The 25,837-nt window shown below is 46.7% G+C and overlaps 1 protein-coding gene across 3 annotated transcripts in view; it reads right to left on the bottom strand.

Annotated features, from left to right (window-relative positions):
* GFPT1 (glutamine--fructose-6-phosphate transaminase 1) overlaps positions 1–24,901 on the bottom strand; it is a 45,804-nt gene extending 20,903 nt beyond the window's left edge. For 2 of the 3 annotated variants that reach the window (XM_072846288.1, XM_072846287.1), the window contains exons 1-9: positions 24,806–24,901; positions 14,046–14,153; positions 13,530–13,637; positions 12,012–12,137; positions 11,139–11,197; positions 6,766–6,900; positions 5,722–5,783; positions 4,887–4,966; positions 775–880 (exon numbers count right to left, since the gene is read on the bottom strand). In XM_072846288.1, the coding sequence (XP_072702389.1) occupies positions 775–880; positions 4,887–4,966; positions 5,722–5,783; positions 6,766–6,900; positions 11,139–11,197; positions 12,012–12,137; positions 13,530–13,637; positions 14,046–14,153; positions 24,806–24,812 (791 nt within the window). In that variant the 5' untranslated portion in view covers positions 24,813–24,901. Of the gene's footprint in view, positions 1–774; positions 881–4,886; positions 4,967–5,721; positions 5,784–6,765; positions 6,901–7,365; positions 10,648–11,138; positions 11,198–12,011; positions 12,138–13,529; positions 13,638–14,045; positions 14,154–24,805 lie in introns of those variants that run through there. The other variant, XM_072846289.1, reaches the window with a different exon arrangement.
* Positions 24,902–25,837: the final 936 nt, after the last annotated feature.

Below are 25,837 nucleotides of genomic sequence, written 5' to 3'. Positions count from 1 at the left end.
ACCTTCCCTGCCTGCAGTTTACTCGGGGAACGTCAATATTGAAATTACCAGTGGGGGTTAAAATCTTTGACCAGGTTTCAGTCTGTACTCTCTCTCTTAGTTGAACAAGGCAAGCTGTACTGAAATATATCAGCTTCCTATTTTAGTAGCTTTTGTTCTGACCTTGGCAAGTCACTGAAAAGCTCTCAAATCAGAACACGCCAGGGTGTCCTAAGACTCTCCAAAACGCCCCAATGAGAAGAGCTGCAGAAGTTGACCACAGCAGTATTTTTATGTTTCTGGAACAAGTATTCATCTCCCTCATACAGAGAAAACCAAAAGTTCCGGTAAGGCTGCTGTCAAGTTAGTCTTTCCTCCCTCCACTTGGATTAAAATAAGCTACCTCTGATGATAAAGGAATTGCATGTGTGCAGAGATCCCTGGAGAATCAACACAATTCTCCTGATAATTAGCATCTGTCCTGTTAATTTAGGTCAGTACTCTCTCAGGTTTCCTATCACTCACCTCTGGAATCTTACCAACAAGCGTGCTTGAAGAAGGATAACACCACTATTCCAAAGCGAGCGTTCATTTCTTTAACAGAAACTCTCATCTAATCCACCCGTCTCTTTCAGGGCCACATATGCTAACTTGTTAATGTTTGTAAAGCAATGGCCACATAGCCATAATTTACTATTATTCATGAAGGAAGCACCGCCTCCCCATCTCTTGTTCAAGGCCTCAGCTTTAAACAGCGTATTTTTATACACACTAAAAGACGCTGAAAAACATTACCTAGCATCAGAAGCAAAGTAGTACTCCACAGCTTTCTCCTCAACAGGGAAAAGGCAGGTGGTACTGTCAACACGAGACAGGTTGCAGCTTCCCTTCTTGTCTTTACCTAGAAGACACGAGGATTAGGCACCGCATGTACTGACAAATCTGGAATGCAGCTGCAATGTCAGTCTCAACCAGAGGTCCCAAGGCACAGTACCAACATGAAGCAGTATTTTCATCACTCTGCGTGGTCACAGTAAATTTAACAGCGACAATAGAAGAGGGCAGCATACCAGCACTCGTATTATTGTGCCCTTTCTCAGTTTGCTTGTGAGGTTTTTGTGTGCTTTTGAATTAAGTCTGCAAGTGTAATGTTAGTGCAGAGTTTTAAGTTTAGAGGAAAAAAACATCAGTAAAAATTCAAATGACAGTTTACGTGTGGCTCCACTAGGAGAAGAGAATTCAAGCTGCTTTATGAGCAGTCGCATTTACCAACATTTTCCCGGTTGAGTCTGCCCTGTTTATCATTTTAAGTTTCTCCTGTGCTCCTGTTTCACTAACTTCCCTGAGGCTTTGCGAAATCGAGCAGGATTACTCTTTCTTTGTCAATTATTCTCAGCACTGGGGAAATTCTTTCAGAGCCGCCACCTGTGCAGCCACACTGTTCCACTGAGCACCGGCAGATGTAACCCAAACCTACTTTTGTCTGGCTGAGCTAATGTGTTCAGACACAGATTGGGAAATACATGATTAAGTCCTCGGCGTTGTTCCTGAGCCATCAGATACAACCACCTCATTCTGATCCAAAAATTGTACAGCTGGTAAACTGCTGCGAGTCTTCTGCTATTGCCAGGGAAGTATCTAGGTGTACTGAAGGACGTAGGACTAAGAGTCAAATTCTGAAAAACTCGCACTAAGCCTTTTAAAAAGTTCAGTATTTCACCAGGGATCCCTTCTGAGGTACTCTGGCAATTCCCAATACTCGCTAATCCTCCACCTCCTCTTTAACTGCAGAAAATACTTCTCAGTGGCAAAGCTCATCAGGAATGCAGATGAGGACCAAAACACCTACTGCTCAAACAAAATGATTTGCCAGTCCTTGTGCACAGTATGGTAAGGAGTGGGGGTGGATTAATCAGCTTATCTAGCAAAATGTGACTATTACTAAAGAATAACATCATTGAAGTTACTCTATTATATGTTTATTCCATAAGCTCTAATGTTGAGTTACACCTACTGATCTGATTCAGTGAGGTAAGTAGAGCTCACGATGTTTAGGTTTATACTTCTGTAAATGAAAACATAAAGAAAAAATACTGCTTTCATGTTGATATTCAGTAAGAAGGTTCCACTCAGCCGACAGTTTAGAGTCCTCCACTTTAATTATTAAGTGAGTAAATGAGGAAAACAACTCCTTTGTTGCTGAGTTGAGACAGGACAGACTGATTTGTTGTTGAGAAAGGACAGAGCAAAGGTGTTAGTGGCCATTCTCCAAGAGAAGCACCCGTACTTGATCAAAACATGCAAATTTTCTTTCTCAAAACACAACATTTCCCTGCATTGACTTTATTATGTTGCATTGCTTTCCTGTATCACAGATTGTACCCTGAGCTGTAACTGGAACGTGTTATTGCTGTGCACATACACGTGCACCGTATGTACATCTTACCGAGGAGTGATGGAAAAGCGATAGTGAGTATTATCAGCCAATTATGGTTGTTATTTATCTACAGATTTGTCCATAGATTGTCCATTTATGTATGGATAACCTGGATTGTTACTCTACAGCACCTACCTCCCATGTACTGGAATTCAGAAGCAACACAGAAGTAATCTTTTAGTCTTTTCCCTTCTAAATCAAAGAATGGAGACATCATGGAGAATTAACACAGAATTAATTATTTTACTTTATGTAAAAATTGGGCAGGGGGTAAGGGGGTGGTATGTTTTGAGTATATTTTGATACCACCTCGCTCTCCATTATGACAATCCCAAGCATATGGCAGTTCTGCAAAGGTGCTATAGCACAGATTAACAGAGCTGCTGCTTAACAGATTCTTCCACGCTGGCTTGAGCAGCATTAAAGTTTTGTTTTCTGTAAGAGGTGTTTTCAGATGACAGCATCAACTCATGAAACAATGATTACAGTCAAAGAGACTCAAATCTGTATTTCATATGGTCCATTTTCCAGAAAAGCCTCAGTGCCTCTGAAAGCTGAGGGGCTTTGGTTCTTACAGCCCCTGGGAATTGCCCCTGGACCCTGACTTCAGAATTTTACTCAAAACACTTCACACTGACTTAAGAGAGCTACATTTCGTAAAAAGAAACAAAACCTCTCCTAATATTTGGGTTCAGGTAAACCAGCTCCTGACACAGAGCAAACACAGTTCACCTTTCAACGAACTGAGGTCTGTTTCTCCGGCAAAAGCGCACAGATTTCACCCCCCGAGCTGTCAGTGCCTGAGGCTGGAACACATTTATTTACAGCAGCTAAGAATCAGATCCTCTCCTCTTATAGAAAAGCACTCTCCCGCTTCAGATGTGAACTTAGTTCATCACATCACATACGATAGGTTAGCCTTTAAAAAAATTAAGCACTTAATGTGAATTAAAAATGGTTCACCCCGATAAGCAAGCAAAGGGAAGGAAGTTCCAGCCTCAGGTCAACCTTACTGCTTCTACCAGAAGCTGCAATCCAGGTTCACCCTGCGACTGGGAGGGAGGACGTAGCTCTTTGACAATCCTAACTCCAGAAGGAATTTTGGAGAATGCTTGCATTAGGATTATTAGCAGCCTCCTAACAGGGTTTCACTCCACTGTTTTGTGGGGGGGGTTTAAGGTAATTTACTGCTTCCTTCTGTAATCAGAGCTGCAGGGAGCACGCAGCACAACCTGCACTAAGTCATCGGTTTTGCACATGTGCTGAGCACAACATCAGAATATTTGAAATGGGATGGGCGGATTTTCCTGTGTGTGTTGCTCATGGTGTTTCTGATCAAGAAGGAATTCTGATTATCCCATTTGTTTCACTACACGGAAAGCAATAACCACATATTAAAGAGACAATGCATATTTGTCTCATTTATGATTCCTTTCCTAAGGAACTGGAGGATTTGTCTGAAATTTCAAGTATTAGATTTTCTCTGGTAGGCACCTTCCTCCATTTTTATGGATATTCCATCAAAAGAATGATCCATAGATTGTACAGCTGAAAGTGTAATTGGAAAAAAAAAAAACAAAACACAAAACAAACTTCAGATAAGCAGTAAAAAAAAAGTGGTACATACAACCATTAAGGATGACTGCTAATTATCCAACATCAACCAAGAGCAAACAGACAAAGCTTACTGGGACTGGTTCTTCACGTTATATCGCAGCAAGCTCTCATTAGCAACTCCGTTAGGAAGCAGCAAGACACACTGCGAGAGTAAGTCCTTCTGATCCCTGCAGTGCTTAGAGAACTGGGGCACTGCCCAGTAACTGAACAGGTTCAGACTCCTCTGACAATGGTAAATTACAGGATAATTCTTAGCCGCTTTTCATTTTCAAGGGTGCACTATGTGTCTACAGTGGTAAAACACGCGAGTGAGAGAAAGATGGACGGATAACATAAATACAGATTGCCGCGCAAAGGGTAACAGCATTCAACTTATTAAAAATTATATTGGGGGGTGGGGGAAAAGGTTTGTGATAGTGAAAAGCCTGTAGCCTTCAACTACAGGTAGTCTTTGTTCTTGAAAACAACCAAATCCATGAATGCCAACATGCCACACACAACATATAAACTGAAGTATCGAAGTTTAACTATACTGTTAACTTTACTATACTGAACTATTCTATTTTATTCAATTTACTGCATTAAGATGTGTTTGCCTTGCAACCACAGGACACTGAAGCTTTGATTATAAAACTAGAGACTAACTTGAGGTATGTGGTGGTATAGCATGTGGTTAAAACATTATTTAAAAAAAACAACTTCTCTTTTTCATAACGGTTTAATTTACAGATGAAAGTTTAAAAGTGTAACATGCATTCCAAAGCACACAACTGTGTGTGAAACTCTATGCTTGTACACTGGTGTGAGTGTGACTGGAACGTGGCCTCTCTGGGGAGGGGGTGCTCACACTTACCCGTCCGGTAGAGTATGGGGATGTGGTCGGTGGAGAGCTTGTGCTCGCTGCGCACTCCTATTAGCAGGGGGCTGCCTCGCCTGCAAGACGACATCAAGTTACAACCCTCAGCCCCCAAAGATTCATCGCCCTGACATCCGACCTGAAGGGACTGTTATTCTCCTGCGCAGCAACTCAACTGAACTCAAAAAAGAGCGAGCTCCTCCCAGATAAGCTGTTAGTGCTGCAAACACAGGAGGCCACAAGACAGAGCGAAAGAATCTCTGAATAAACACAACACAAGGACGTGAGGAATCTGTCTCAAGTTTAGCGGAAGCTCTGCAAGAGTAACTGCAATCCCACGGACACTTGAACCAGGAACACACCGGCTGTCGCTGTACATATCTACAAACAGCTACTGGCACTGAAATTCCAAACCTGTGCTAGGCACACGTATGATTAAACCAACCCAACTGATGCTGATGTTTAAAAGTGGAGTACAAAACTTGAACACCAGGCTGGCCCAACTTCAAGTCAAGCGGAGGACTTGTCCAAATGCAAACACAAAGGAAGAGAGAAAACCATCTCCTTCTGAAGCTCTCACAACCAAGAGTCTACAAAAAAAGCTGTTCCAGACCAGTTGGAATACAGGTGGTCACTAAGAAATTTTCAAAACATTTTGGGGAATTTTCTGTTATGATAAACAGAAACCAAGAGAAAGAAAATGAAAAACGGCAGCCACCCCCACCCCAGCATATGCAGCATGATGAGACATCTTCTAACTTGGGGGGGGGGGGACAAAAAAAAGTGGCATATAGGGTGCAACAAGAATGTTCCTTCCCACGGCAAAACTTACCTGGTACCGACCGCTTGGCCAGGATAATGAACACTTTTGAACACAAGGGCAAAAGCACCTTCCTGGAACAAGAGAAATACAAACTGTTTATCCTTTCCTTTGAGGCCTGGGCCACCATTCCAGGATTCCCAGCACAGAAGCTGCACCCTTGTTTCTGCGAAGAAGTAAGAGACACCGAACAGAGGGCTTCACAGCCATCTTCAGAAGCTCCAGGCACCTCATTCTGGAAGGGCGTCCCTCCCCTGAGCCCGGGCAGCTCATCCTCAACCACTTAATGAGTCTGCTGAACTCCCAGACACACTGCGCGCGGACATCCCTGGCTACCCGCGCAAGTGCTCCTGCATTAGTTCAGAGTGCAGCGAGGGGACTTACAAAGGCAAAGACCTGGTACAAGAAGCGCCAAAACTTTGGGGTGTTTGCTCAGGTGCGGTGCCACCGAACGTGCAGGCGAGCCACCGCAATCTGCCAGGAAAACGTGTTCTTGGTCTATTGCTACTACAGCTCCTGCCAGGCAAATCACTGAAACACCGTCTCCTGAACAAGGCGCTGTGGGACGAGAGGTAAATTGCGGATGGATCCTGTTCCTGTGCACAGCTCGGCGAGAGCTGACACGTGGAACCACAGGCTATGCAGCGGAGCTCCCACGAGGGGTCAGCATCTCTTCCAGATGGAGGTTTCAGGGAAGATTTGAAGAGGGAACTTCTTTTCACTCTGTCCCATAGCAGCTCCCACCCCCGCATGCACACACCAGGGACTGGCTGCCTCGAGATGCTGCTGTGCAGTATCTGGTATTGAATAATGTTAAAGAAAAACGAACGTACGTCCGAGATGAACCGTCAGAGGCAGGACAGACAAAACCACTCCTTAGCGTGTGCCGCAGAAGGTCCTGCGGCAGAGTCTGGCACAGGCACGGTGCTGCACCGGCCAGGTTACCCTGGGCAAAACTGGAGTACGGCTGTTATTTTGTGTCTGTCTGTCTGTCTGTCCTGGGGGGTGTGTTTGTCCCTGCCTGTCCCCGTGTCCCCACCCTGCTCCCAGCATTACCAGCTGCTGGATGACCCTCTCCACCAGGGTGGTGAAGCTGATGTCGTCGCTGTCCCGGTTGTCGTACATGTACTTGACCAGTTTGGCAATGCTCTCCGTGTCCGTCTCCGACTCGAAGTCGTAGCCCTTGCTCTCCTGCAGCGACAGCACGCCTTGGGTAACCGGCCCTCCGCCTTCCCTTCCGCCTTGCTTTTCCTTCCTTCCCTTCCCTTTCTTTCCAGCCCTCCTTTTCCTTCCTTCCCTTTCTTCTTTACTTTTCTCTTTTGCTTTTCCTTCCTTTTCCTCCTCCCTTTTTCCTTCCTTTGTTCCTGCATTTCCTTTTCCTTCCTTTTTCCTGCCTTCTTCTTCTTTCCTGCCTTTTTTCCTTCCCTTTTTCTCATGCCTTTCTTTCCTTTTCTCCTGCCTTCCTCCCCACCTTTCCTTTTTCCTTCCCCTTTTTCTTCTTGCTTTTCCTTTTCTCCTTCCTCTCCTTTTTTCCAGCCTTCCCTCTTCCTTTTTCTTTCCTGCATTTCCTCGCTTTTATCATTCCATACTGCATTTCCTCTTCCTTTTTTCCCTCCTCTTTTTCCTTCCTCCCCTCCTGCCTTTCCTCCTCCTTACCTTTCCTTTATCCATCCATCCTTTCTTCTTCCATCCTTCATATTTTCCTTTCATCCTTTTTCTCCACTTTTCATCTTCCTTTTTCTTCTTTCTTTCCTGCCTTTTTTCTCCTTCCTACATTTCCTTTTCCTTTCCTTATCTCCTTCCTTCCTGCCTTTCCTTTCTTCTTTCTATCCTACCTTTCCTCTTCCTTCCTTTCCTTCCCTTTCCTGCCTTTCCTTCCCTCCTGCATTTCTTCTTTTCTGTCTTTCTTATCCTTTTTCCTCCTTCTTCCATCATTTCCTTTCATCCTTCTTTCCTGCCTTTCCTTTTCCTTCTCTCCTGCATTTCCTCTCTCCTTTCCTGCTTTTGTTTTTTTCTTCTTTCCTGACTTTCCTTTTTCCATCCTTCCTTTCCTCTTCCTTCCTTCACACTTTTTATCTTTCCTGCCTTTCCTTTTAACTTCCTTCTTTCCTGCTTTTCCTCTTCTTTCCCTCCTGCATTTTCCTCTTCCTTCTTTCCTTTCCCTCCTGCCTTCTCTTCTTTCATCCCGTCCTGCTTTTTTCCTCTCTTCTTTCTTTTCTTCTTTCCTTGCTTTCCTTTTTTCCTTCACTGCTTTTTTCCTCTTCCATCTTTTTCTGCCTTTCTTATTCTTTTCTTCTTCCTCTCTCCTGACTTTCCCTTTTGTCCTTCTTTCCTTTCCTCCTGCTTTGTTTCCCTTTTCCTTCCCTCTTTCCTGCCTTCCATTTTCCCTGCCTTCTTTCCTGGCCTTCCTTTTTCCTCACCTGTCCTTCTTTCTTTCCTTTCCTCCTTCATCTTCTCCTCCCTTTCCTGCATTTCCTCTCCTTTCCTTTCTTCCTTCTTTCCTACCTTTTCTTTTCTCTTCTTTTTTTCTTCCTTCCTTCCCCTTTCCCTTGGACTCTTTTTTCCTTCCTCCCATTTCCTTTTCAGTCCTTTCTTTTTCTTGCCTCCCATTTCACTCCTTCTTCCCTACCTTTCCTTTCCAATTTTCCTTCCTTCTTCCCTTCTTTTTCCTTTCCCTTTCCTTCATTTCCTTGCCGTCCTTTTCACTTCCTTTCCCTTTCATCCCTCCTCCTTCCCTTTTCCTTCCGTCTTCCCTTTCTCCTCCATCGTCCCTCCCCCTCCTTTTCCCTCTCCTTCTCCTTCCCTGCTGCCTTCCCACTCTGTTAGAGCGAGAGGGAGAGTACAGGGGTGAGTGCGAGTGTCTGGGAGAGAGAGGATGAGCGCGCGTGCGAGTGGAAGAGTACGTGCGAATGGAAGAGGGAGCGTGCGTGTGGGTGTGAGAGTGAGTGCAGACGGGTGAATGCGCGTGAGTGCACCTGCCATAGTGCAAGTGAGTGTGCATAGTGGGTAACGTGAGTGTGCATGCGAGTGCAAAAGTGTGTGGGAGGGGGAGAGTGTGTGCGCGAGTACAAGAGCGACGTGAATGCAAGTGGGGGAGTGTGAGCACACACACAGCGTGCGAGGATGAGTGTGAGTGCAAGCGGGGAGTGTGTGTAAGATGGAGAGTGCGAGAATGTGCAAGTTAAAAAGTGAGTGTAATTGTAAGACCGTGAGTGTGACTGGGGTGTGAGCGGGCGAGTGGGTTTGAGTGCAAAAGCGGAGCGTGTGCGCTCCCCCGAGTGTGAGCTGGGAGTGCACGAGTGACTGCCAATGGGGGATGAGCGTGGGTGGGGGGTGAGCACGAGTGGAGGAGCGAGTGCGAGTCGCGGAGCGAGCAGGGGACGACTGACTATGAGTGCCAGGGGCGGTGCGAGTGGGGGGAGTGAGAGTGCAGGAGTGAAACGAGTGGGGGGGTGGAGGAGTGCGAGAGGGCGAGCGGGAGTGGGAGAACGAGGGAGCGTGAATGGAGGTGTGTGAGTGGAGGCGTGAGTGGGGAGTGAGGGAGTGTAACTAAAGGAGGGAGTGTGAGGCTATGAGTGGGGGATGAGTGGCAGTGAGGAGTGTGAGTGGAGGAGTGAGAGTGGGAGGTGAGCATGAGTAGGGAAATGTGAGTGAGGACGAGCCGGGGAGTGAGGGGAGTGTGTAGGGAGTAAGTGAGAATATGAGTGGGGAAGTGAGAGTGGGAGAGTGAGTATGAGTGAGTGTGAGGAATATGAAGGGTGGCGTGTGAGTGAGAGTGGGGGGAGCGTGAGACGGTGAGCGGGAGAGAGTGAATAGGGTGAGTGTGAGAATGGGGTAGTGAATGGGAGAGTGAGTGGGGGAATGAGTAGAGGAGTGAGTGTGAGGTCAGTGGGGAGTGTGAGTCAGGGGGTGTGTGTGAGTGGGAGAGTGAGTGGAGGAGCGTGTGTGTGGGAATGAGTGGAGGAGTGAGCATAAATGAGTGGGGGAGTGAGGAGGTTGAGTGTGAGTGGTGGAGTGAGTGGAAGGGTAAGTGGGGGAGCGAGTGTGAGAATATGAAGGGTGGGGAGTGTGAGAGGAGTGGGGGATGAGTGGGGGAGTGTGTGAGTGGGGTGAGTGTGAGTGAGTGAATGAGGAGTGAGTGTGGGGAATGGGGCAGTGAGTGGGGGAGTACGAGTGGGAGAGTGAGGAGTGTGAGTGGGATGGTGAGTGGGAAATGAGAGTGGGGGGTGGGAGGGTCAGTGTGAGTGGAGGAGGGCGAGGGTTAGTGGGGGAACGAGGGGGACATATGAGTGGGGGAGTGTGAGTAGAGGAGTGAATTGAGTGAGAATATGAGTGGGGGAATAGGGTAGTGAGTGGGGGAGTATAAGTGGGAGTGAGGAGTGGGAGGGTGAGTTAGAGTGAGTGTGAGTGAGAATACGAGTGGGAGAGTGAGTGTGAGAATATGAGTGGGGAATGGAGCAAGTGAGTGGGGGAGCGAGGAGGAGTGTAAGTGGGAGGGTGTGAGTGGGGGAATGAGGTGTGCGGTGAGGGGCGGAGCGTGAGTCGTGGGAGTGGGAGAGGGTGAGAATGAGTGGGGGAGTGAGGAGGGTGTGGGAAGGCGAGTGGGAGAGTGGGCAAGTGTGAGTGGAAGAGAGTATGAACGTGATGTGAGTGGGGGAGTGAGTGAGAATACGAGTGGGGACTGGGTAGTGAGGGGTAGACTATGAATGAGGAATGAGCGAGAGGAGGGTGGGGGGGTACGAGTGGAAGAATATGAGTGGGGGAACAAGGTAGTGAGTGGGGAGAGTGAGTGTGAGAACATGACTGGGGGAGTGAGGAGGAGGGGGAGTGTGAGTGGGGAGGGTGCATGAAAATATGAGTGGGAGGGGGGGGTAGTGAGCGGTGGAGTGAGGAGGAGCGTGATGCGAGGCTGAGTGTGAGTGGGGGAGGGAAAGGGAGTGAGTGGAATAATGAGGGGGTGTGAGTGGGGGAGTGTGAATAGAGTGAGAGAACGTGAGTGGGGGAGTATGGGCATGAGGGGGAGCATAAGTGTGAGTGTGGAACGAGTGGAGGAGTGGGAGTGGGAGGGAGGGAGTGCAAGTGGGGGAGTGCAAGAATATGAGTGAGGGAGTGTGAATGAAGAGTGGGGGGTGAGTGGGAAGTGAGTGGGAGTGGGGGGGGAGCAGGAGTACAAAAATATGAGTTGGGGAACATGAATGGAGGAGTGTGAGCGTGAGTGGGGGAATGAGTGTAGGTAGGAATGTGAGTGGGGGAGTGGGAGAATATGAGTGTGAGTGGAGGAGGGAGAGTGGAAGAGTGAGTGTGAGAATACAAGTGGGGGAGTGAGTGGGGAAGTGCATGAGAACAAAAGTGAGCGGGAGAGCAAGGGAGTGAGTGGGGAGCGTGCGCAGGGAGTGAGTGCCATGCCCACGCCCACGGGGGTCACTCACCAGGAATTTCCGCAGGTCCTTGTAGTTGGTGATGATGCCGTTGTGGATGACGATGAACTCTGGAGACAGAGGAAAGGCCCGGCTCAGCCCCACACCAGCCCCCCGGCCTGGCAGCGGGTGCCCGTGGCCACAGCGTGTGACACAGACAGCAGAGACTGCAAAGCTTTATCGTGTGAAAAGCCGTACTTGGCCGAATAAAGGCAGAGTGGCACCTCCTGGTGTGATCTGGCTCTGCCCCATTTGGCGTGGCTGGTAATGGCAGAAGAGAGTAATGCCCGGGGTGTGACTAGGGCTACTGAGATCCTCCAAAGTTTCTGGAGGCGCTTGGCAGTTTCCAGCCTGCTGGAAGCATTTAAACTCCGCGCTCCTCCTGCCAGCTCATCAGTGCTGTTCCTTGGGCGGCTACACCGAACACTAACCAAGCTGCACGCTGCAGCAGCACAGAGCAGACCACCCCCCTTCCGTACAGTGGTGATTATAAAAAAACATAAATAAATGGGGGGAAAAAAGTATACAAAATTCCATTCCAAAGAATAGCCACAAAAATTCTTACCATCCCATTTCATTCTGTGTTCACCTCCTTGCACTGTGCCCACGCAGCCACCGATCCTCTGGCCACCAACCCCAACCCTGACTGAGATCATTCGCTGCTGCGAGCAGCTCATCAGAACGTGCCCTGCAGCCAGAAACTGAGCCCAAACCCCTCCAGCTTCACAGCAACTGGGCTCAGCATCGTGGCCAGCAATAAACCCACGGCCCTGGGTCCAGCCGCCCCTCCCTGTGACGCACCAGACACTGGAGACGGCAGCAAGCTTTTCCAGACGCCGCAGGACGTGCCGAGGAGCGCGCGGTTCCTCGAGCAAACGCACTCACCGTTGTTTTTATCCGAGCGTTGCGGGTGGCTGTTGATAGGGCTGGGCTCGCCGTGGGTAGCCCAACGGGTATGGGCGATTCCAAGGTGTACGTCAAACTCGATGTCGAGGTCCATGTCCTGTTGCTCTGCAGCAGAAGTAGAAGATGTTTTTAGTACTGAGGGGCTGTCCCTACCCCAAAGTCAACAGGGGAGTCTCACCAGGCCTCCGGGGCCCACAGGACAGCAATACTGACAGGGAAACAGAATCAGCAAATCCCAACAAAACATCAAGCGTGTTTTCAGGAGATTCAGAACACAGATGCACACAAGCAACCTCCCTGCATTCCCCACCCCGCCAAAACAAAACAAAAAAACTTTTAAGAAAGAATCCAACCTTAATTTCTCTCTCTGGGGTGCACCTTGCCCTCCTGTTACCTCCCGTACGCTGTCAGCTGCGAGTGAACCAGCCCATTTCACAGTTACATACCACTATGGTCAGAATATTCATCACTAACCCTTGTCTCTAGAAAGCATACCTTTAACATTAATATTTCTTTGGGAAAAAAGATTCCTGTCGTTCTACAAGTGTCTCCACAATCTCTTTAAAACTGGATATCCCGCAATTTTCTTGAGCAGGCAAACATTTCTTCAGAAATATTCTGCCTATCTTCTATTTCTGTAACGCACGTACCCCCTTGCCCGGCCTTCGCAGTTCCTGGTTTTCTCTACGATTAGATCTACCTGCCTCCCTTTGGGAGGAACGGCACTCTGCACTGTGAGGTTAACACCAGCAGGGCTTAACACAAGTTAAGTTACAACAACACAGCAGCTCTTGAATGCAAACTGGAGATCTCGACTCCTCTGAGAAGCATCTCCCCGTTCCCACACAGCTCACCTGCGCTCCACACCCAACACCTTCGTGTTTCCTTGTGTTCTGCACAGATTTAATTAACTTAATGTTTAAATTAGGGGAACATAAAGAGACAGAAACGGATGCAGAAGACTTTGCTCTCTGGTCTCATCAGTTTGACAGCGACACATGTACACTAGTGCTTTCCTGGAGCCAGCTGCTTAGCACACCACCGCTCGGATGGACAGCTTCAGTTGGGACAAGCATTACATACGAAAACGTAAAATTCAACTGGTGAATTTTATTAGAGCATTTCTCTTTTTCACCCAAGCTCCAGGTCTCTGGTAACTACTTCCCAGTAATTCCCCTTTCCCCAGTTTAAGGAATTTTTTGTTTGGGTTTTTTTTGGTCTGTTTTCTAAAATGTATTTCAGATCTATTTTATTTTAATAGGGTGTGATTAATTTGTCTTGAGAAATCAGGACTTCCCTGTAACTTCATGACAACATCCACAGGATCACCGGGTTCTTCACAGCCCACGTGTGAGCATTTACATCTCTGGCACTTTATACACAGTTACTTGGAAATACAGTGTTTCTGGGTAAAAGAGGTGATATTCAAAACACAAATGAGATGAGAGGACATTTCAAGGAAAGAGAGCAGGCAAAGAACAAAAGGGAAATACGTACTGTGAACCTCTTCATCCAGAGCCTTCACTTTCCCCTTCTGTTTGATAAGCTGGATTTTGCAAGCATTAGCTTCCCAGTCTTTGTCGTTTCCGCCGTCGATTCCCACACCTAAGCACCACCACGGAATACAAAGAAAGAGTGTGAAGTGCAGAAGGTATATTACAGTATTTTATGTAAACAAATACTGATTTTTTTTTTTTTTTTACAGTGCCATTTCCCCCCCCAGCTGACCCTCCAATAAAGGCAAGAAACCCCTTAGATGAGGAGTGAGTTTTCCCTTTGTCATCTTGTAGGTGTTTTTAAAGCCTTAGATAACAGGCATCAAGAATGTTAGAGAAATCTGTATACTGAAGGTCAACCCAAACCTCTGACCACACGACCACAGGCACACCCAATTTGTGTTTCAGCTTTCTTCAAAAGCAGAAGACAGGAGAAACCATTCACAAACACACCACGAAAATCATCATTTACAGGCCAAAATTCAAAAAAGAACCACCGTTGCTCGGAGAGAGCTACCTGCAGAATCATAGCCTCTGTACTCCAGCCGCTGGAGCCCTTTGATAAGGGTCTCCAGGATCTCCCGTCTCGTCCGGGGAACATGGTAGTTCAGGTAAGCAAAGATGCCTGTGTGGGGGAAAAGAGCATAATCTTAGGGCAAAATCACAGCTGAGGAAACTCTGTACGTGCCATCGGCTTAGTACGCGCACTGAGCTGAAACTCAAACAGGCCTTCGTACTGAGAACCCTCCGCAGGAAGGCACCACCGCGGCTGCAGCTTTTCCTTACCCCCCCTGAGGTCCAGTGGAGAAGATGTCGCTAACATTTAAGAGATCAAATCTAACCACAAAACACCAGCATCCTTCTCATGACACTGAAAGCAACTAAAGAGGACAAGCCTGGGCGTGATGGGAGAAAGAATTTCCACATGAGCTGGACCTACACGACAGAATGAGCTGTCAGGAGACGATGCAGGGGACAGGAAACTAATCACTCCAGATGAAAAATCTAAGCTTTGCATGCTGAAGAACCACCTTCAAAGGGAATTCTTCCTTGAACAGCTTTCTCCAAGTTCCTCCCACAGACTCACTAAGAAAAAAAATCATGCAAACTAACACCCTCAAACTAATGGAGCTATTTTTCCTGTAGCTTGCAAAGGAAGATAAATCGTTGCTTCTATTTTTAAGCAATGATGGGGACACACAAATTCCGAGATCTCTAATGCCAACTATGGCTCTATTTCAGAAAGATTTCCTTCGGTACCATCATGAAGCAGTAGCATGAGAAGACATTTACAGGATGCTAGAAATATCTGTGCTTGAAATCTACCATCTCACCCTAACATTTTAAAGGAGAAAAATATCTGCATGGAATAAAAGCAAGACAGGTGTCACACAAACATCCATATATGTACATGACCAGTAATTCAAGGTTTGTAATTTGAGAAACTTTATCAAAACCCCTTGAGGAGAATGGAATTCAGTCACACACACACAAAACCAAAGTCCTTCTAAAGGCATCCCAAATCTTTTATGTTTTCCTGATAGTACTGCCACACAGCCTGCCTCACAGTTCTCAAACTCTTACCCATGTGAAAAATTTGACTCCCAAGATGAATTTTGGAACATGTATCTTTATGTTTACACACAGATTATTTTAAAGAACATTTGAAAAACTGCATTCTTAAGCTGTTTGTGTCTTGGAATTAAACTAAACATTTCAAAGCCTTCTGATGTCTTAGTTTATTTTCTAAGTAGAAATACAGGCTAATCAGAGTTGATGAACGCACTGAACACCACAGAGCAACGCGCTGAAACGTTTACAAGGGACTTTTCAGCCTGAGCAGGGACAACGAGGTCGTACGCAGCCATGTGCTGTTCTGACACTCTCCCATTCCCTCTCCCTTTTCCATGCACTTTGGCTACAGGTCTCAGGGTAAGTTTGTCATAAGCTCCCTCTTGCCATTCCCAAAGCACTAGAAGTTACATCTCCCTGCAGTTCTGCTGCAAAAAGAGCACACCACGTCTTGCTTATTTTCTTCCACATTGCTAGAAAAAATTAGCAGCACGTTCTGTTGTTCCTCTTTCTTAAACCACCTAGTCAGATGAAGGGGGGGGGGGGAGGAGCTTTTTAACTTGGTTTCTTTTGCTTCTACTTCAAAGTCCCCAAAACCTTTTCTGGTAACCACTTGTAAGACTATCAGGACCAAGTTCATAAAAATTTGCAGTTTCACTTCCACTGCTCCCGACATCCCAACCCCATCATGCACACAGGCCTGCTGCTGCCATCTCCTGATGGCATTTGTTCAACTTGAATGTTGGTTCCAGTAACTACACGGACAAGGTGAGGTCCCCCTCCACAAACCTTGCAATTCACAGCTAAAAGCTCAACAGATAATAAAACACTACCAGCAGTTAACCACCTCTGCTCTATTTCAAAAGCCTCCTCTGAAGGATACTTCCCCCACGCTCTCAATCTCCAAACCCTCCTTCCCCACCCTTCTGGCAAAAAAAAAAGTTTTCCAATTTGAGATACTTAGTTCACTCTGTTTCTAAAAACTGCATTCTTCAGGCAAACAGCAACCTCCCTGTTTACAAGTGAACTGACTCCAAATAGCTGTCATCCCGGCTGAAGGACGGCACATTTCAGCTATATCCTGGATGCCTAAAATCCTTTAAATTACTTCCAGGTCTTACAAGAGGAGTACAAAGCAGACTGCTTTATTAGCAGGCAGCTGGAAAAGCCCCTCTCTCCATATTTACCAGAAACCTCCCCAACAGACACCCAGTGCAGCGGTAGCATTACACATAAAAATAACAAGTGTGTACCATAAAGCAGAGAAAAGCAGCACACGAGATGCCTTTAAAAAGGCACGCTGGGCTCCAGCAGTTCCTGACATTTCCCTTTACACCAAAGCCACCTACCACAGCATCCAAAGTAAAGCTACTTCAGAAGGCATAATTATAACCAGCATGAATAATTACAGAAACACAAACACTGCTTACATTTTTCCAAATTAGCTAAATAATTTCAGAGTTGAAACCTCTCTCCAGGTTTTATGCACCTTGGAAGCACACGCTAAGGGTCCCATTCCCACCCAAACCCTGGAGCCTTATACCTCTTTTTGACAGCGCCGGGCAGCTCCTTGCTCTGGCGTTAGCCCATCGAACAGCTCTCCAGAAGCACCTACGATCTTTGCATCCCCCTCGGTGGCATTTCAGCTATCTCGCTGTGGCATAACCAGTCCCACTCAGGCATACAGCTACCTAGTTAAGTTATTCCACTACCATGGCACAACACCAAAGGCCACTCAAGTGGGATATGCTCTTTTGAGCAAACAGGGACCAATGACGAGCGCTAAGGTGCTCCGGAGTTTGAACGTCAGGCTGGCCACAGTGAGACAGTTCCTGGAAGTCCTTTCCAGTGAACAGCAGCAGTGTGAGAGGCACAAGAGCCTCATTGACGGGAGCACAGAGGAGGCCTTCTTCACTGGCAGGGCATCGAGCTGAGCGACTGGGGGACAAAAATGGAACAGGCTGTCAAGCTGGCACGCAAAGGGTGAAAGAGAGCCACTGTAAAGTGTGGGGAAGGAATTGCGTGCCAAAGGTACGGTAGGTGTGGGCATACGCCAAGAAGGGAGAAGAGGACTGTAGGGAAGGTGGAGGGGAAGTAGTGTAGAACAGGACAGCAAGCTTAATTGAGGTAATCTGCTCTGCCACCTTACATCCCATCTGGGCTGCCCATCAGCACCTCCAGGCCTCTCCAAACAACAGCAGGCCAGAGGCGCGTGAAGGTGGTCCTCCCCTGTGCCCAGGGGACATCAGGTATCACCCCTGGAACACTACCAGGCACACAGCAACAAAAAACCCAACTTGTTTCCGGGCGTGACATTGCATTTTAAATGCGGGTATTTTCCACTGAAGTAGCCTGGGGGGCCCAGGGCAGTCATCTCAATGGCCCTGCAGAAAGCACAGAGCGGGGGTCCCCTCTGAAACACCCCATCAACACGTCTGTAACTGATCAAACAGACACAGCCCGGAGGGGCGGGGGGACACCAAAGAAACACCACAGCGTCTGGCTCAAAGCCCCAGTGAAGATCACTTTGCACAGCACTTTCTACACAGACCCTTGGTGCCCCAGCAAGGTCCTTAAAATGAAGTCTTCCACGTGAAAACAAGTCTAACTCAATAGATGGGCACAATTATTAGGCAGAAACTCGGTTTTCTTTCACAAAATATTTTTGTAAATGTGAACTGATCATTTTAGTCTCCATCCTGCTTCTGGCACAAGGATTGCAACTTATTTTGAACCAAAAAAATGGCTTAAAACCAGAACTATTTCCCTCTAGCCAGGGCTGACTTTGGACATCTTTGTTAAATCTGCTTCCCAAACCAGACAGCGGCTTAAAATGTTATTTTCTCTGCACATTTTAAGAAGTTTAGTCACACCTGAACTAAAAAAACCCAAAAAAACCAACAAACCAAAACTTGATTCCTTGTCATAGATCACAACTGCTAGCAGCGTACAACAAAATGGCATGTACTGAACGGGCACAAAGTAGAAACCGACTTCCTCCAGGAAGGGATGGCTCACCTGGGATGAGACCGAAAAACAGTAGTGTTTATTTCTACTTGTACAGTAAACAAACAGAACATATCTGCCTAGAAAGGAGCCAACTTGGCATTTTTCTGAGGCATTGAAAAAAATATCTATTAATTACAGCACAATTATATTAAGATTATTCAGGAAAACTGCGAAAAAAATCTGAATCTAAGACTAAGAATGCCACACAAAAAAAAAACCCAACCACACACAAGGAATTCAGTGCTCTTATCAGAAAATACAGAGACTATGAAAAGCAAACAAACTAAAAGAAATGCAAATACAGTATTAACATGACAAAATATGCGGATACACTCTTCAAAAAAGACGACCATGTAAACATTAGGTGAGTCAGTTTCGATTCAGTTCAGCTTGTAGATCTTCACAGGAAAACAAATGGAGTGATAATGGAGACGCCACTATGAAAATAAAATTCGAATAATTCACCTGTGATCGATGCATTTTACAAATGAGAAGGCAAGTAAGACAAGCAGGTTTAAAACTCACCTTAAGAAAACAGGAAAAGAAAGAAATAAAAATAAATAGAATAATATGTAAAAATGATGCATCATTAAAGTAAAAAATGGGACAATAAGGCCGGTGAAATGAGCCCGAGTCTTCCTAAATGCATGACTTACTAACCTGCAAGCTAAAATCAAATATTTGAAGGCTTATCACCCATTTATGGCACTTGATCATGATGAATTATGTGTAAATAACAGTTTCATTTACTGGAAGTATTTTCAAATGCATTTCATTTTCCCCTTTTCAAACATCCCATAATGACATGATTCTTCATAGCTGGAGAAAGTTTCAATCCACATTTAGAAAACAGCATTTTTACTGGCTGTACCCTAACTATTGGATTATTCAGGAATCTACGAGCAATCACATCTCGTAATCACTCCCATTTTTAAATACAATTCCACTGCCCTCGACAGAAACACTGATGAGAATAAAAAAAAGACCCAAAGCATTCAACGGTTGTTATGCTTCGCGGACCCAACTGTATTTTTGAAAAACGTTTATTTCTCCCAGCAGCCACCAACAGAGGCTCTGCAGATAAAGTTTTGCTGTGGGGTTACACCTCAAGCCTTCGGTCCCACCTGTGTAAATGTACAGCAAGGAATGCGGCCGTGCTGAGTCAAAGGGCACTCAGGTGATACTTACGTCCCAGCATGATGCAAAGCTCTGGCCGTTCAAGAAAATAACGTCTTTTTACTCAAAAGCTGAACAAAGGATCACTTCATCCAGCTACAAAACGTAGCCTTCTCCAAGGTGGAACGTGGCAGAGGTGGGATGGCACACAGCAACTCTACCTTCCAGTTTAGACCATAAAAGACCTTTCTTCCACACGCCAAAGACATGTTTTTCTCCAAATCACGATGCCTTGTTAAAGCCTCACTCTCTCCCTCCCTGTGCTTATATTAAAATCAATCTACATGATTCAAAAGATGAAAAGATATCAACTGCACAGATCTTTACAGCTGCTTGAAGGCTTCTGTGAGGAGCGTTCTGTCACAAAGCGCCAATTTTTCTGTCAAAGTGACAATTCATTTAAATCGCAACAGTCAATGGAAACATGTTGGTTTTGATGAAATTCCAAGGCAAATCTAGCAAATTTCCATCAGGGTCCCATCTGGTACACCACCAGCTTATCCCCTTGCCAGCCTAGATGCCAGGTGCTGAAAATGTAATCATCTTGCAGTCCAAGCAGAACGTTCCTGAAACCAACCCACCGTGAATTTCAGGTCCCTAGCAGACCTGAAAAGAGGAGTTTCAGTTTCAGCTCAACTTACGCATTTAGACACCATTCAACGCAAGTGTTTTTCAGTAATAAAGCCACACCTGCCCTCCGTAACTCACGCTCCAGAACAAGCCAGAAAGAGGAAGTATTACAGGAAACCAGGATATATGAATGACATTTAATTACACTACCTTGACAAGCCTTGAGTTGGCATTGTTCAGGGTGAAATACATGCCATGTGAAACCAAAAAAACCCCATGAACTTCATTCTAATCCAGCACTTTTTATAATTGTGAATTCCCAGCTAAAATAAGACAGCAGCAAGTGTGCCACTGGAATTTGTATCTGACAGGCTCAGAAAACACAATACCCCAGTCTGGAATACGCTAATACACTTCAGGACTTGACACTAATATACATCAGGATTAGAACAGCAGTCACGCTTTACAACATAATAAAACATTTGAACTAGGAACTTGACACAGGACTTTGCACATACAGACTGAAAAGACTTCTTCAAAGCATGTCAGCTTGTCATACAGCTCTTGAATCACACTAAGACCCGCCGTAGTAAAAAGTCCTGCATATATTTCTCTTAAGTGAAATACCTTGAACAATATACTTTAGAACATAACAGATTTCCTTTCTTGCAGGTTTGCCTTAAAAACCTTACCTGGTGAACCACCAGCAGAACAGGTATTCAGCTGCTTGTGAAACTCTACTCTCTCTCAGAACCGATTTTTAATATTCGAGCACAAAACCTAGCCATTCTTAATGACAGCTACATAAAGAATTCCCTAGAAACAGTTGACAGATTTTAACAGAATAGCATTTTTACCAAATGGATGTTCATTATTTCTATTGTTGACAGTCACTAAAATACTTTTTCTGAGAACTTCATTTTCCTGTGACCTTTTTGGTGCTCATGTTCCTTTATTTCATGGTAAGTTCACAGGAAAATGAAATTAATCACCACTTCCAGGTAAGAACAAATGATCTTCTCTCCAGTGTCTTGAATACGTGAAGTTACTCAAGAGTAGCTTCTCCTAATCCTTTTCCCACAAAATAAAAGCCTTCAGGCTAGGTTTACTGTCGGATTTACAAATTCCTTTATACCATACCATATCCTGTTAAAACCATTTCAACAGACGATGCTATGAGTACATCCACTTGGCAATTCCAATGAATCCTTTATCCTGGTGATGATTATTAGGTCTCAAGTCTCAAATAAATTAGATGCAGGCTACTAAATATCACATACATAATACATATTACAGACTGGGAAAAGCGATAAAAATATTTTTCTTAAAACTAGAGCAGAGGAGACACTAGGCAGTAACAGCGAGTTCTAACACAAATACTAATTGTAGCACAGAACAAAGTCCCAGAACCGATGCTCAAAACCTGCTGGAGCGGGCTCCTATTATTTGCTGCCCGGCGGTTCGGTGAGGTGGAACACTGTGCCAACCCCTGCGTACCAAAACAACGCTACTTCTGCACAGTTTGAAGGAGCGCAAGGTCAGAAACAAGCAGACTATCATTATTATGTCTGCTAGCTGTATATGGGAGAGTTTACGTTAAATTCATCAAGTCTGCGCTGGGAAAAAAACAGAAAAACATCCACTCAGTGAAGAAACACATTTGTCCACTGGATGTTTCTTTCACCACCCACGCACACACCTCTGTCTCCAGCTAAAAAGGACAAGATTTCTCCTGTCTAGAGTAAACAACCAGTGCATCAATACTAAGGATTCATTCTGGGCAAGAGCCGCTATTCTCTGCTTCACACATACACCTAGGCATACAAATGGTATTTCAACAGGCAGGAGGGCAGTCCCCACTGATGGACGTGCAACCTTAAAACTTGAAACTCAAGTCTTTCTTAAGCCCATTTTTACCTTCAGTAACCACTAGTAATACAAGACCTAAATTCTAAGATCCCTTTTTGTTGTTAAAATAGTCATGGCATATGATAGGTTTACTTATTTACAGAACAGTCTATCGAGCCTGGCTACCTTGAAAAACCTGTTTTCCAAACTATTTTATAGATGCCATTGAACTGGTTTGGTGCATTCAGAGCAAAGCACACCCAATTCATACCTGGCTAAGTCTTCAAACTGCAAGCGTGTAACACATACCAAGAACAAACCCTGTTTTTCACTAACACTATTAAAAACAAAAACCTAGCACATTTATACAGAAGACCTGTCATTTATGCTAGGCATCAAGGAACTGAACTTTGAGGCTCCTTTCCTTTACCTGTCCAGCAGTACAAGCACGTCGGATCACAGGACTTTGTGATCTTTCACACACACGTAAACCTCAACATCAGATTACCAGCACGTTGAAAACGTTGTGTTAGTAATTCCAGTCCTGAAGCTCTCACAGGGAGAACTCAGATAACAATAGCAGCATTATCACCTTTACTTAAAAAAAAGTCATTTTAATAACTACCTATCTGAGATGAGTTGGATAAAAATCTGATTGTGGACTGCATACCTACCAGATAGTGTGGCAAGATAAAGCAACGTATATCCTGACTTACAATTCTATTACAGAAATAATGTTGCCTGAGGATTTGTACAAGCAACCAGGCCTGCACAGCTGTCACTACACCGCGTAACATGGCTACTCAGCCTCTGCGGAGGCCACAGCACGAGCAATCAGAGCCCTCTACTCCAAGATGTAGGCTACCGTCACTTCAGTTAAAAGAGACAATTAAGTCTTGCTAGTGCAAGTACTCAGAGAAACTACAAGCCAGTTCTGCCTATTTATGACATTTGCAGGACTATCTGAGAGCGCAACACCTCAGTTTGTTCATCTTGTTCCTTTGCTGGAGTCTACTGCTGCTGTACGGAAAAATGACCAAGCTGCCACTGCAGTTAACATTTCCTAACGTGAGCCGAGACCACCGTCAATTTTGTCTTGCGCTCACCAGCCGGATCGCGAGTGGCGGCAGCAGAGGAGACTGTATACCTTAGTTTTGCCAAGTGCGCTTAACCACAAGTCACAAGAGTTCATGTGGTAGCACCCTCGGACTCTGAACAGTTCTCCTCCTGTTCCCTACAAAAACCTTAACTGCCTTCAGCCACGCTCCTCCTGCACTCAGAAGCTCCTCAGTTTCCAAGGCTTATTCCTCTGTGTCAACATGCTCAGTTAATGCTCTCCTCTTCTCATTTTTCACTATATCTCTGGCTCCCAGAACAAGACTTGACAACAGACTCAATAATCCTTGATGCTTTTCTTACTGTTTCATAAAATGTTTCAATATCCAAGAAGAACTTTGCTTATATGAAGAAGGGCTTATATAAGAAACACATTAAATCTTGAATGCAACTAAGTAACTACCCACAGCATTTCCAGGGCTCATCGCAGTTAAAAAGACAAAGAGCAGAATGTTAATATTGCACATTTCAAAGGCTGGACCTCAAATAAGGCAAGCACGAGGCACCAAAACCATCTCTATTCTTACAGCAAGCTATTTATAGTAATAATTATCCCTTCTATTCTTAGCTTTGCTCCACTTTGTACTTTTAATGCAAATTAACATAGTGTTAAATGTAAGCTGAACTATGAATTTCTGCTTGCCTCTTCGTAGCGCTCCACAGACTCGACAGTCTGAAGGTGATGCCAGTTCAATCTTGCAAAAACAATGAAAGAAATGGCAACTTGCACATGAAGTATAAAAACCACAACGTTGCTTAAGCATCATTTTAATTTTGCACATAAAAATATGGGGGGGGGGGGGTGTCAAAGAAGGAAATGTGGAAAGACAAATAAAAAGAGCCAAGAGACCACTGTTGCATCAATTTCCATGGAAAAACACGAACGTGATAGAAAGAAAGAGGAAGAGAAAGGATAAAACGTATTCCTGTGTCCAAGAGATGAGGTAGATAATTGTACTAATGTGGCAAATGGGAGTGGAAAGTACCTAAGTGACTCTGGAGAACAAGCCTCGCTGGCTTGCGCTCCAGTTCACACAAGGCATGTGCTCAGCACAGGGAAGCTCCACTGGGGTACGAACAGACGGAGATGAGCTGGTGCATAACCCTGCAACGGACACTTCTAAGCCTCGTTTAAACCAATTTACCCGTCTGCCTCACAACCTACGTGGCGTAAACTTGAATGAACGTACGAGTGTCCACACCAGAAGTTGCAATGCCTAACAAAACAACAATAAGCCACACTTTTCACCTAAAAGTGGGAGTGGTTATTCTGATACGACGAGAGCCACGTTTGGAAACGCCACCGGTGAAACCTGTATCCCTTTCCTATAAGGTACATGTTACTGACATTCGCTGGGGCTTAGGCTCCTAAGTCACTTCGTTGCTTTTGAAAACTACAACCTATAAACCCAGCTGACACAGAACGGGCGCGTCACCAGCCTCAGCACCACCCGCTACTGAACCAAAACCCACCGACATCACTGAGTGCCCTGAAGGCTTCTGCACCGAGGAAACAGCGTATTTTTAGTACTGTCGTGTCTCACGCAGACCGAGGGCGCTGGCCTTTTGTACGCCCTGGCCACATTTGCACATAATTTCGGGAGAATGCGCCCTTTCAAGTTATTAATACATTGCAAGACGCCTCCCCTAGAGAAACGTAGCGGACGGTAGACACGACGATGACATTTTCAGATAACGGAGAGGGAGCCCTTTCTCGCTACAGCCGAGGCAACGCAGAAGCGGCCGGCCCCTTTTTCCGCCCGAACTGCCAGGAGTGCCCCGGGGAGCTCCTCCGCGGCACGCTTTCGGCACGGCACCGGCCGGCCTAGCGTCGCTCCTCCGGCGCGGGGCGAGGAGCCGCCGGGCAGGGCCCCGGCCCACGCCGCCCGGGAGCCCCCTCCCGCAGCCGCGGGATGCGCTGCGCGCCCCCCCGGCCCCCGCCCCGCGCCCGCCGGGCCGCGCCGCGCCGCCCTGCCCGGCCCTTACCGCACATGGTGCGCACCCGTCCGCGGCCGCGCTGGCTCTGCGCGCCGGGGCCGCGCCGCCCGCCCGCCCCCCGCGGCGGGGGCCCAGGGCGCAGGCCCGCCGCCCGCCCCGCCATTGGGCCACGCCGCCGCCCCGCCCCCGGCCCGGCCCCCGGGACGTGGCAGCCGGATCCGCGTCCGCCTGCGGGCTGGGCCGGGCCGGGCCGGGCCGGGCGGTGCCCGCGGCCCCGCACAGGCGGGGAGGGCCGGGGGCGGCAGCGGCGGAGAGGCTCCCCCGGCCTTCCCCCGTGCGGCCGGCGGGACGGACGGAGCAGCGGAAATGAACCCCGGGCTGGAGCCCCGCGGCGACAGCCCAGACCCGGGGCGGGGCGGGGGGTCCTGCTCTGGGGAACTGCAGCGTGGGACAACCCCGCTCCTAGCTCCCGCTAACAGCGACACAGGGGGGATTACCGCCGAGCCCTCCAACAGCAGCCAGCGTTCGGAGAGGGCTGTTACCGACCCTAAACGCCCAGGGGCTTTCCCCAGCTCCGGCGGTGAAGGGGCAGCAGCCCGCGGTAACGCAGGAGCTCCCGTACCCCCACGCCACGGCAGGCGTCCTCCCCGCAATCCCCGTGGCCTGTCTCCTCATTTTCTACTGTAACTGCTCTATAATAGCACCTATTCAGAAGCAAGATAAAGAAACCATTAAGATAAATCTGCAAAGCAGAGGGGGACGGGCACAACTGACAAAGGAGCGATACACTTGTTGGTACAGCCGGATAGCTTAGTTACGCTGTCTACGTGTGACTACCACAATCAAATACCGCTTGAAAAACTTATGAAAAGCCTGAGGCTACAAAAACATGACAATCCCTTCTTAAGAAAAATGCTGTTCACTTAACTTCATCTTGACGCTAAAAAGTCAATGAAGATTTCCTTAAAAAGCCCAGAAAACAACCAGAAATGTTAGTATTCGTCAAAAAAACAGGACAGGTAGAACTTGAACCTGGCTCTAGAAGAGCCTGGCTGAACGCAAACAGAAGTGGGAAGGCCA

The sequence above is a fragment of the Ciconia boyciana genome, chromosome 25 (genome assembly GCF_034638445.1).
Source record: "Ciconia boyciana chromosome 25, ASM3463844v1, whole genome shotgun sequence".
NCBI classification, from domain to species: Eukaryota; Metazoa; Chordata; class Aves; order Ciconiiformes; family Ciconiidae; genus Ciconia; species Ciconia boyciana.
This window is presented reverse-complemented; position numbering and strand designations above follow the sequence as displayed.